The following is a 12,563-nucleotide window of genomic DNA, read 5'->3' on the forward strand; positions in this document are numbered from 1 at the left end:
AAATAACTAATTTTTTAGCTTATGCAAATTAGCTCTTGCTACTATTTAAAAATAATTATTTTCTCCCTAAAAAGTTGGACAAATGCTTCAATTTTCTAAAATATACACTTTGGACTTTCTAAAGCTCGACCAAACAGGCTAAAAATAGAATTTATAGGTAAGTTTTCCACTTTAATACTAGAAATTAAATTTGCAATAGAAAATTTTCAAAGCTCAAAAAAGAGGATAAACTAGAAAAGTGGAGACATTGTCCAATATTGGACACAACTTCAACAATAAAAAAAGACCTCTTCTCAAGCACTCAATTTCAATGTTCCAGGGGCAAAACAGTCCAATAATATGACTTTAGGGCTATTTAATTATAGGTTGCTTTTAAGTTTTAAAATTGAGTGGAGGTGACTCAAGTTTTAATTATTGAGATGATAAAATTTGATTAGTGATTAAGGGGTTTTAAGCTTGTCCAGCAGTTTCATTTTTAACACTTTGACCCTCAGCTTCATTTTTAACACTTTGCCCCCAAGTTTTATTTTTAACACTTTGACCCTAAACTTTACTTTTAACACTTTGACCCAACCACCACTACAAATCCTAAAATACCAAAATGGGTGGAAAAAAAACCTCCTCTTCAGTGCCGTTTTCTCCATTTTTGGTTCTTCTCTTCTCTTCGTCTTCTCTTTTTTGTGCTGCTCTCTTCGCTTCTTGTTCTACTTCTTCTACTGCTGCTTTCTTTTTCTTCTTCTTCTTCTTCTTCTTCTTCTTCTTCTTCTTCTTCTTCTTCATCTTCTTCTTCTTCTTCGCCATTATTCATGCTTTCTTCTTCTTCTTCATCAAAGAAAACAAAATCATCCGATTTTGCAATTTTTTGACTGAATGTCATTCGTGTAGCATTGGGCATTACTTCATAAGTGTTTTCCGCTAATTTGGTAAGTAAAACAATACTGTTTTGTTTCAATTGTTCATCTGGGTATAGTTGCCCTAGTTGCTGATTTTTCAACAATTTACAGTAGCAGTTGTAGTTGTTGCAACAAGTTCTAAGTCCGTCGTATAAGAACTTCGAACTTTTTGCAACGGTGTTGTAGTTTCGTAACATGATTGCAATAAACTATGAAGTTGCAACAGATTTACTAATCTGTTGCAACAATTACTTAAAATGTGAATCCTTACGAAGTTAGCACACTTCTTGCCCGTTAAGATGACAGATTCAGCACCGGACTATGCTAAGTTGTTATTCGAGAAATCGTTCGACTTCATGGGACCCAGCGTCCATCATTTCAGATCGTGGTGCCCAGTTCACAGCAAACTTCTGGAGATCATTTCAAAAAGGATTGGGTACCAAGGTTAACCTCAGCACAACTTTTCATCCGCAAACCGATGATCAGACAGATACACTATTCAGATCTCATGTTATAATATTCATGTCAGTTCAATACTCAGATATTCATGTCAACTTAGTACTCAGTTGTCAGTCCAGTACTCATGTATTCATGCCAGTCCAAGATTTAGTCGGCTTTAGTATTTAGTATTAGTTCAAGAGACATTGATTCGGTATCTCAGCAGTTCATTAATCATGTATTCATTCAGTTCAGTAAGCATGTGTCCTTGATTTTAATGGTAATTGGGATGACCACCTGCCTCTTATTGAGTCAACTTACAATAATAGTTACCATGCTAGTATTGGGATGGCACCGTATGAAGCTTTGTATGGGTGGAGATGTAGATCGCCAATTGGTTGGTTTGAAGTTGGTGAAGCAGAGTTGTTGGGACCAGATTTGGTCTATCAGGCTATGGAGAAAGTCAAGTTAATTCAGGAGCAGTTGAAAACGGCTCAAAGTCGCCAGAAGTCTTATACAAATGTGAGACGTAGGGATTTAGAGTTTCAAGTTTTCACCTATGAAGGGTTTCATGAGATTTGGTAAGAAGGGGAAGCTTAGTCCCGCTATATTGGACCACATAGAATTCTGCGAAAGGTTGGTCAAGTGGCTTATGAGCTTGAGTTGCCGCAAGACTTGGTTGTTGTGCACCCAGTATTCCATGTGTCTATGTTGAGAAAGTGTGTGGGAGACCCCTCGTTGGTTGTCCCGACTGATAGCATAACAGTCAATGATAGTTTGACTTACGAAGAAGTCCCAGTGAAAATCCTTGATCGTCAGGTTCACAAGTTGAGAACGAAAGAAGTTGCTTCAGTGAAAGTCCTTTGGAGAAGTCGAAAAGTTGAAGAAGCTATGTGGGAAGTAGAAGAGGACATGGAGTCCAGATATCCCCATCTCTTTGAACAGTCAGCAGAAAATGTTGAGGGTAATTTATCTTCCCATTTAGATTTCACTATGTAGTTCCATGTTTCCAGTATTCAGTTAGCTTAGTAATCACTCAGTCAGTCTCATTCAGCTAGTTCAATAGCTATTCAATTTTGTAAGCTATTCAGTTTAGCAATCCCTTTCAGTTTATTAGCATTCAGGTGTTCATTACAGTAGTGAACACGTGTTTTTGTCAGCCTAGTTAGCCAGAACCTAACATTCGAGGACGAATGATCCCAAAAGGGAGATATTGTAACACCCCGTATCTTAAATTAAAGGTTAGACTCATATTGTAAGAGTTTCAGAGAAAATTTGAATGTTTGAACGTTTTGCGAAAGTGGCTGAGGGACCTACTTCGGGCAACCATAACACCTTGATTCGTTGGGAATTTGGAAAAGGGTTCCTCAATCAAAGTTGTAGTACATAGAAATACCTTTCCAAGCATATAAGGATCAGGCCAATCAGAGTCCAGGTCAAGGAGATATGATCGTCTCAAAATGGCTAATAGAGGGGTGTTGTCATGCCCCGAACCATGGCCTGGACATAACACGGCACTCGGTGCCTTACTGCATGTGACCGAGCGAACCACATGGCTTGCTAAATCATCATGAGGCACAACATAAGCGGAAATATCACGTGAATGCATGATGAGCCTTTATAAAACGTAAAAAGTCATAATACTTAATAAAATACTTGTTTAAACATGAGTGCGGAAATAACATGAATGAGCCAAAAATGGCTATACGACTCTGAAAGTCTGACATAACATAACTGACTTGTCTAGTCTATGAAACCTCTATCATGAGTTTGACTGTAAAACATACTTGCTGGGACAAGGCCCCCAACATACCTTAAATGCATAGCTAATCATAAAATAAAGAGTTGACTAAACCCCGAGTGAGATGGGGCTCACCAATAAGCTGATACGAGCAATGTCCTACAAGTAAATCTGCTATCCTGTGAATTAACACCTGCATCATGAAATGCAGGCCCCCAGGCAATAAAAGGGGACGTCAGCATATTGAATGTACTGGTATGTAAAGCAACTGAATGAAATAAACGTGGGACATGAAGTAATAAAGATAAGAACTGAACGTGAAACTGAAACCTGGTCATGAGCATGAATATGAATACATATATAATATAAAACATGAGTAAAACATGGTAAGTAGGGAGAGCATTTCATAAACCGACAACATGATATCACCACGTGGGTACGTGGAGTCTGGTACCTCGCCCGACCGGCGAGCCCCATACCTGCCGGGTATAAGGTGGTAACGTGCCGATGGGTCATTTAGTGTAAAATTAAGGAATCATCCTAATCGGGCGAAGAGATCCATCTCCACGTGGCTACATAGTTTCAAGCTATCCGAGCCTTCTCCGTAGATCGTGCAACTCCCAAAATATGAACATGATATAATTGGCTAAGAAGCCCATGATTTTCGTGAATTAACTTGTACTTGACTTGTAATCATGATTTCACAAAATAACTTGTAAACATGGTTTCATGAAATAGCTTGTATTTAGCATGTCTGTATCTTGTATCATGGCATGAAAGTAATTATATAATATAGTTGAATGAAAACTTATAGACATGTAGGATATTCATGAAATAATCATTTTTAGTTAAAAACATGCATGCAAGAACCCATGGAATACAAGATATGGGTTTTCATGTATTACAGACTGATTCTCAATAATCATATGGCGTTATTAAGAACACAATGATAGAATAATAGCAATTCATGCATAATATAATCATGGACATGGACCTAGGGTTGTCATGAGCATGGTATAGAAGAAACCCTAGTTTTCGTAAGGATTCATACTCTATGGATTAAGAGGCGTGGGGAAGAACAATGATGTTCCCACACATAGATAGCAACCCGACATACCTGGTAATGCTCCAAACTTGTATAAAAAATCTGTTCTTGAAAGAAGAATCCCAAAGCCTAGTCTTGAACTCCCTTTAATTGGGTTTTCTTGAAAACCCTAGGTTAAGAATGATGAATTCTTGATTAGAATCCATGGATACATGTTATGAATTATTTATTAGAATCCATGGATACATGTTAGAATTGACTTAGAAGTCTTAGAATATGCTTACCTTGGTGTTCTTGATGATGGGAGAAGGTAGGAGGTCGTTCTAGGGCTTAAAGGAATGAAAAATAATGATTTGGACTGATATGGACGAATATATACTGTTCTGGGTCGTAAAATCACATGGTCATTAAATACGATCTGTATTTTAATATGTGGGCTGTATTTCGGGTTGTATTTTCTAGACTGCTCTGCGACTCTTCAAGAAATGGCCATCACTTTTTGTACAGGTGTCCGCTTGACTTCCATAATATATCGTCGGAAAGGTATTTCAAAGCTCTACAACTTTCATCAAGGAAGCTTTCCCAAATTAACAAATAATAAAGTCATTATGGTCACTGGAAGTAAGACCTTCTACAAACTCAATTGAAAACATGCCCCGTAGAGTGGCTTCCAACCTTGTTTTGCCCAAAGACTCTTCTTATGACTTGATTAGTTTCCAAAAAACTTCCTATATCTCCCATATTGGTTCCATTATACCCCCACCTTACGCATTAAACCTTAGCCCGAAGATCCGCGATGTTACAATATCTCCCCCTTGGGATCATTCGTCCTCAAATGATGGGTCATGATCGAAATGAAGACCGGACATGGCTTGAATACATGAACGTGAAAGAAACATGACATAAAACATAAGAGCTTGACATGGTTACGTGGGAACATGATCTTGGATCATCAGAACTGACTACGCGATTACATAGAACCATGTACACGGGAACATGAAACTGAGTAGTACCTACATGAATGAGAATCGCGAAACATTTGTCCTCGATTTATGACTAGTGGTTAAGAATCGCTACTAACTCTGGAATCTACAAAATTTTATGGCAGGACTTCCTTCATAATTCAGACCCTCACGACATTTCTCAAACGCACACTACTAACTAAAGTACCAACACACAACTCACGGGGTATCTTAATACGCGTGATGTGACATAACGTGATTTACTCGAATCTTGAATGTGGCTAACATGAATACCGAGTCCGGCTCGCACACGGGGATATTCGCTGAATGATTACATCATTACTATACATGGGGTTTGGAAGAGAATCCGTTGGCACGAATGACATGAGTACTGGAAAATAGGCACGAACATTACATGATTATCTAGGCATGAAGAGCATGACATGGGACATAAATACATGAAAAGCTGCCTATGAATAATACGTGAGTCTTCTGAACTGTCGCGTGATACGAATACGTGTAAACGTGGATATCATAACATGAGATCTGAATGTCGAAAACATGATTGTTATAGCAGGGGATTTGTATGTTGAGCGGAGATGAGATCTGAACACTTAAAGGCTTGATCATAGATGTTCGTATATCACCATCACGATTGACATATAAGATATGAGTACGACTTAGGCTTTTGAATGTGAGAGCAACTCGGTGCGAATGAGACAGATTTGAGTCATATAATAGGAATATGATCCTACATACGTATTCATAAAGCTCTAGCATAGGAATGACATTAATACGTCAAATCTGAGTAGAATACTCCTGAGATAAGTACCATAGGGTGAAGGAAAGGAACTCTTTTTTGCTCTAAAACATAGATAGGAATACCTTGGCATACCTTGCTTATTATCGTGAGCGGATCATAAAGGATTGAGAGCGAGGAAGCATTCGTCCGAATCATAGGAGGCACTTTGTCTTAGAGCATAAACGTGGCATGCATACATCAAACGCAAGGACGTAACATGGAACATTCATGGAAACGGCATTAATATGGCATAAAACATGAATACGTGAGTAGCATGACATGGGACATGGGTACATGAGAAACATGACATTTACATGAGTACCTGCAGACCATAGCGAATGAACTTGAGTTCATGAGCATTGAAGTAAGACTAAGACATAAGTGTGACTTGCATGGAGTAGAATTTGTAGGCTTCACTCTTGAGTCAGAGACATAGGGCATGGATAAAACATTACCTTTAGGGTTTAGATATAACGAAAGAATGAGACATGGTTCAACATAGCTTACTCTTATCACCGTGAGTAAACGCCTTTTTTATAAATAAGGTTCATGAAAAAATGGATTATAGGCATGAATACTTCGTTCTTCGAGCATCTAAGACATGGGTAGAAAGTCACCTTGAACATAACAAGGCATAGATACTTAGCAAAAGGAAAAAGGAATCATTTCATCATGATCGTAAAACATTAGCTAGAGGAACATAAGCATTAGTTACATAGAATCGTGGACAAGACATCCATCTTGACTTACTCTCATTATTGCCTACCAACATTATTTTATAACTATTTCTATAGGTGGATGCTTGAATAAGTCTATCATGGACATGAGAACTTGAAAACATATGTAAAATACCATTAGAGTTGAAATAAGTCATTCACTTAAGGCATTCTCCTCTTGTCCAAGGAATAGGTGTGCGTTCCATAGGATTCTTAGTCTTTAAACTATTATCTTACTTTCCCTTCGATCCTTATCAACGTCAACATCATAATAGGAAATCACTTAGGAGCTAGAACGTAGACATGGGTATAAAAGCACGATAAATACGTGGGACATGAAATAACATGATAAGAAGTGAAGTGGCGACTGAAACGTGGTATTTATAGTTTTACGGTGCAAAGTGGGAAATACGAACCAAAATACGGCCCGTATTCTCAATTATGGTCCGTAAACCTGGACCGTAATTAAGCATGTTCAACAGGACAGAAACACTGTAGCACCTCCTTCCCAAATACGACCATCAAATATGGGCCGTATTTAACAATATATATTCCCCAAGCCAAATTCCAAAATGCACAGTGACTAGATGCCAAATTACGATTTGAAATACGGGCCGTATACTGAAATACGGTCCATATTCTGGGGCGTAAATCCCCATCTGACAACTGAAGAGAAAATTCCAATTTTCGTATTCTCTATCTGGTTTTCTAAGTCTAGAATCATGGTGAAAGCTTAAGTTAAAGGTACGGGGTGTTACAATATCTCCCTGTTGGTTCAAAAGCTGACGTTTAAAGCCTGTGGATCCCTCGAGTTAGCGATAAATGGTCATCTAGTGGTTTCGCTAATTTCCTTTAAAATACGGACAACTCATTTCTTCGGCTTACTTCAAGCAAGTCTTACTTAGTGGGAAAACTGGATTACTTAAATGAACGGGTTTCTAATGTACATAACTGGCATACTAGCTTTGTCAGTCTTGGGGAAAATCTTTTTTACATCAAAAAAATCTTTTTTACATCAATGGCATCAGCTGGAGCTTGCACCAAATTGCTTACCCTCTTTTCTGATAATTCTTAAAGGCTCTTCTTCTGTAGCTAGCTCTCTTACTGCTTATATGGTTTTCTTCTTTCACCAATTTCTATATCTCGAATTTAACTTAAACCCTTTGGGTTCTAATACGCCTTCGGTATATTCGGTGATTCTTTCGACTCACTAGTGTTAACTTGACTAACTAATTCAAATTATACTTCTACTAACTCTGCTGAAAATTTCTAGTTCACTGTATCTATTCAAATTTACTTACTATGCTTCTGTTAACCACTTGCTAGCATCAGATTCTCTAATTCTTCTCTGGGTACTAAAGTGAAGCATAAGGTTATTTCGAACTTTTCCTCCTCATATGACTCTATTCTGGGGTGGTATACTATCTTTCTGAACTATAGACATGGATCACACTTAGGGAAATTTCATCTGTCTCAAACGAGAAATTGGAACAACTAACCCCAAACTCCCTATACACTTTCAAAATTATATCATACTATCCTCATCGGGGATAAATACTTAATCACATAACCTAAGAGGAAATTTTCATATCTTTTATCTCATAGTAATATCTGCTTCTTATAGTAACTTATTAACGTCATACTCTCTTGGTCTGATCTGAACAAACTTAAATAATTTAAAACTATCCCTAAAAATTCAATGTTGTCCTCGTGGTTTTCTTATCGCACTCAATCCCTTCTTAGTCATGTGCATAGATCATATGGCAAAAATATATATCCTTGAAAAAGTCTAGACTTTCTAGTATTGCAGGTAGTTGGATTTTAGGCTATTCCTGCTCAAAACTACCGTGGACAATTTATGCCAGTTGCGGTTAACTTCATAACATGATACCTCGTGGGGTCTTAAATCTAAACCATCATCCTTATACTATAGCTCCATGGTCAGAGAGTCCACATAACCTTATTCTATAGGGTATGCAACCTATGTGTACTACCATACTGAAACTTATTTTTTTTCAGTCAGACTTTTAGTAGATCAGCATGTGTTAGTCTTATTTCCTTATTATTGCCTGTTTTGATATCACATGTTGATTCAACCAGCCTATAGGTTCGCTCGGTCACATGCAGTTAGGCACCAAGTGTTGTGTTATGCCTAGGCCATGGTTCGGGGCGTGACATCATTAACCATTTCAATATAAAAAATAAATTACCTAAAATAAATCATATTTTTAAATATTTTTTCAGAAAAATGAGTCATCAGATAGGAGCTAATGACTAATAAATTAATCACGAAGATTTAATTTAAACTATGCTTCTAATAATCATATGACCCTAGTGATTTAGTATACCGGTATTTTGAGACTTGATGGGTTACCATCCATGCACTGGACGAGAAAAAAGAAGAGTAAGCAATGGGTAAAAATCAAGCATGAGAAAATGGGTCAGTCCTTTTTCCCCGACCCAAATATAACCTGAATCCTTGCTCTGCCCTATTAAAAATTTTCAAAAATTAAATTTTGCCCCGCCCTGCCCCGCCCCATTTACTTGTTGCCCTGCCCTATTATGCCTTTTCCCTTCCCCCTTCCCCAAGTGCCATCCCTAAATGTACTGGAGCATTTGGTACTGGAGGTGATCCAGTCCCTACACTAAAATCATTTAGACAAATTCATCACATAAAAATTCTCCTACATTTAATGCGGGTTATTATGGTGAATCTTTCTTATGTGTATATAGAAAGACAAATAATAGATGATTAAAATGTAAATATAAACGGGTAAAATATGGGATGACTTACAAATTCCAAAAAGATATAGTCGATTGATCCTCTAAATCCATGATTGCGTGTATGTACACGAATTCCACCATGAGCAAGTGAAGTTTCCATTTTTGAGATACTTGTGCAAATTCACTTTGGAGATTTGAGAATGAGTAACTTGTGAAAAATGAACAATACATAAAAAACGTAACATGTAATTATTGATTCAAGTAAAGAGTATTTTAGTCTTTTTATCTTGCATTGAATAATCCGTCAAGGATACATTGGTCAGTTTATCTTGACGGATTGTTCAATGGATGGTTCAAGGGTATATTGGTCCTTTTATCTTGATAGATTGTGATGGATAGTTCAAGGCTATACTGGTCCTTTTATCTTGACAGATTGTGATGGATAGCTCAAGGGTATATTGGTCCTTTTATATTGATGGATTGTTTGATGTGTCGAAATAAGTAAGTCAATTAAGTATTTAAAGAACACCAATTATTTTTCTTCCAAACCAGTAACTATCTGTTTTCTCACCTCCTTTTTAACAACTTATTTTTACAGTTTTACTCAACATATTTTCCATTTTCGTACTTCTCATGCTCAATTTTATGCAAGTCAAAGTCATCAATAATTGATTGTTTGCGATGAATTTGATACGTATATTTCAGATTTGCTTCGACAAAGGAGAATTTCAATTGGTTTGAACTAAATCGATGTAATGTACATCTCGTCTCCAATCAAATATTTTACAGATTATTTGAGGTTATTCATGACATTTTTCAGTAAAATGAATTCACTAATGTTCTTTTTATCTACACATAACACTTTTGTTGATGATCCTTTACTCCAACAACATTTGGGGCTCCTCGAATAATTCTATATCATAGAAGTGTCTCGGTAAACTTAAATACATGTAAATTACATAGCATTACACATAAAATCATTTACAGACATTCATCACATAAAAATGCTCCTACATTTAATGCGAGTTAATGTGGTGAATCTTTCTTATGTTTACATAGAAAGACAGATAATAGATGATTACAAAGTAAACATAAAAGGGTAAAACATGAGATGACTTACAAATTCCAAGAAGATATAGTCAATTGATCCTCTAAGTCCATGATTGCGTGTGTAAGAGGGGATTATGGCGATGAATTCCACCATGAGCAAGTGAGGATGTTCAATTTTAATTTTTGAGATACTTGTGCAAATTCACTTTGGATATTTGAGAATGAGAATGAGTAACTTGTAAAAAAGCAACAATATCTACAAAACGTAACAGGTAATTATTGAGTCAAGTAAAAATATTTTTGTCTTTTATCTTGCATTGAATTATCCGTCAAGGATACATTGGTCATTTTATCTCAACGGATTATTCGATGGATGGTTCAAGGGTATATTAGCCCTTTTATCTTGATGGATTTTGTTGGATAGTTCAAGGGTACATTGGTCCTTTTATATTGATGGATTGTTCGATGTGTTGAAATAAGTAAGTCAATCAAGTATTTAAAGAACACTATTAGGTTTCGTTCAAACCATTAACTATCTGTTTCCTTGCCTTCTTTTTAACAACTTATTTTTCTAGTGTTATTCAACATATTTTCCTTGTTCGTGCTTCTCATGCTAGATTTTATGCAAGTTAAAGTCATAAGTAATAAATTGTTTGTGATGAATTTGATATGTATCTTTCAGATTTGCTTCGTCAAAGGAGAATTTCAATTGATTTGACCTAAATCAATGTAAGTATATCTCTGTACATCTCGTCTCCAATCAATTATTTTGCAAATTCTTTGAGGTTATTCATGAAATCAAGTTTTCAATAAAATGAATTCATTAATATTCTTTTTATCTACACGTAACACTTTTATTGATGATCCTTTACTCCAACAACTTTTAGGAATATTCCACGAACAATCCGATATCATCGAGTGTCTGGGTGAATTGATATATATACTCTTTTCCTACTTTCAGAATTTAGAGTTACTTAAACACTCTCTCTTTTCATTTTCTTGGAGAACATCTGACTCAACCTTCTTCTCCGACAAAGCAACGTGGGAGCTCCGGCGAACTACGACAACCAACGGCGACGCACAAACCACTGCTCGTCCCTTCTCCTCTGCCTCTTTCTTTTTTCGTTTTCTCGAATCTCCGATGTTAGCCAGATAAATTCCAGATCTGTTCGGAATCGGGTCACACACCACCACTGCTCTGCATTTCATCACTGTTTTTCCCTTTGCTCAATGTTTTTGGCTGGAGTTTTTCGTTGGGATTTCATCGGCCGTATCGTTTTGTGTTTGTTGGCCATAGTCGTTTTCCGAATAAAGATGGATTTAAAGCTCATTGCTTTAAGTTCACCGCGAAGACCATTGTTTTCTAAAAGCAAAACAGATCGGAATCTCTACTCACATCCTTTTTTCTTTATTTCCTCCGTCCCTCACATCTGCCTCTTTTTTTTCATTTGCTCGAATATCCGATGATAGCAAGAGAAATTTCCAAATCTGGCAAATATTCGCCGGAATCAGGTAACGCACCCACTACTCTGCGTTTCATCACTGTTTTTTCCTTTACTCTGTGTTTTTGGCCGGAGTTTTTGCTGAAATTTCATCGGCCGTATCCTTCCTGTTTATTGTCCAAATTCGTTTTTTAGATCTGGAAACGTCCCTCCCCTTCCACCCTTTTTAGGCCAAGAGAGCTACGAGGGAGATGGATCTGGCAACGGAGCTTTAAAGCTCATTGCCGAAGACCGCCGGTTTAAAAAAGCAAAACAGATCGGAATCTCTACTCACATCCTCTTTTCTTTATCTCCTCCGTCCCTCACATCGTCACACCACCGTGAATCTCACCGGAAACACACTTAAAACTTTCAGATCTAACTGAAAATTAACCGGATCTAAAAGTCACGTCGGAGAAAATATTTTTCTGGCCAAGTTTATCGTCATTTATACATTGTGTAAATAGTGTATAATATGTGTATAATTTGTGTGTATACATTATACACTAAGTATACGTCAATTATACATTCATTATACACAAGTTGTACGAAATATATATATATATATATATATATATATATATATATATATATATATATATATATAGGGTTTTGCTAACCTACAACATGAAGGTTGTAGGATAGCAATGTACCCACTTTTTGATTCACCAAATTACCCCTGCCAGCCAATTAAAACATAGGAAGTTTGAG

The 12,563-nt window shown here is 36.7% G+C and overlaps 1 protein-coding gene and 1 non-coding gene across 2 annotated transcripts; one reads left to right on the forward strand and one right to left on the reverse strand.

The window, feature by feature from the left end:
- Positions 1–1,784: 1,784 nt before the first annotated feature.
- LOC132034616 (uncharacterized) lies at positions 1,785–2,330 on the forward strand. The gene is made up of 2 exons (XM_059425006.1): positions 1,785–1,880; positions 1,968–2,330. Exons 1-2 carry the CDS (start codon positions 1,785–1,787, stop codon positions 2,328–2,330), a joined length of 459 nt encoding a protein of 152 aa, XP_059280989.1.
- A 6,515-nt stretch (positions 2,331–8,845) lies between these two features.
- On the reverse strand, positions 8,846–8,931 carry LOC132035695 (small nucleolar RNA snR60/Z15/Z230/Z193/J17). Its single transcript, XR_009409413.1, has one exon. It is a non-coding gene; the product is annotated as a small nucleolar RNA snR60/Z15/Z230/Z193/J17 (small nucleolar RNA).
- Between the last annotated feature and the right edge of the window lie 3,632 nt (positions 8,932–12,563).

This window comes from Lycium ferocissimum, chromosome 10 (assembly GCF_029784015.1).
Source record: "Lycium ferocissimum isolate CSIRO_LF1 chromosome 10, AGI_CSIRO_Lferr_CH_V1, whole genome shotgun sequence".
Taxonomy (NCBI): Eukaryota; Viridiplantae; Streptophyta; class Magnoliopsida; order Solanales; family Solanaceae; genus Lycium; species Lycium ferocissimum.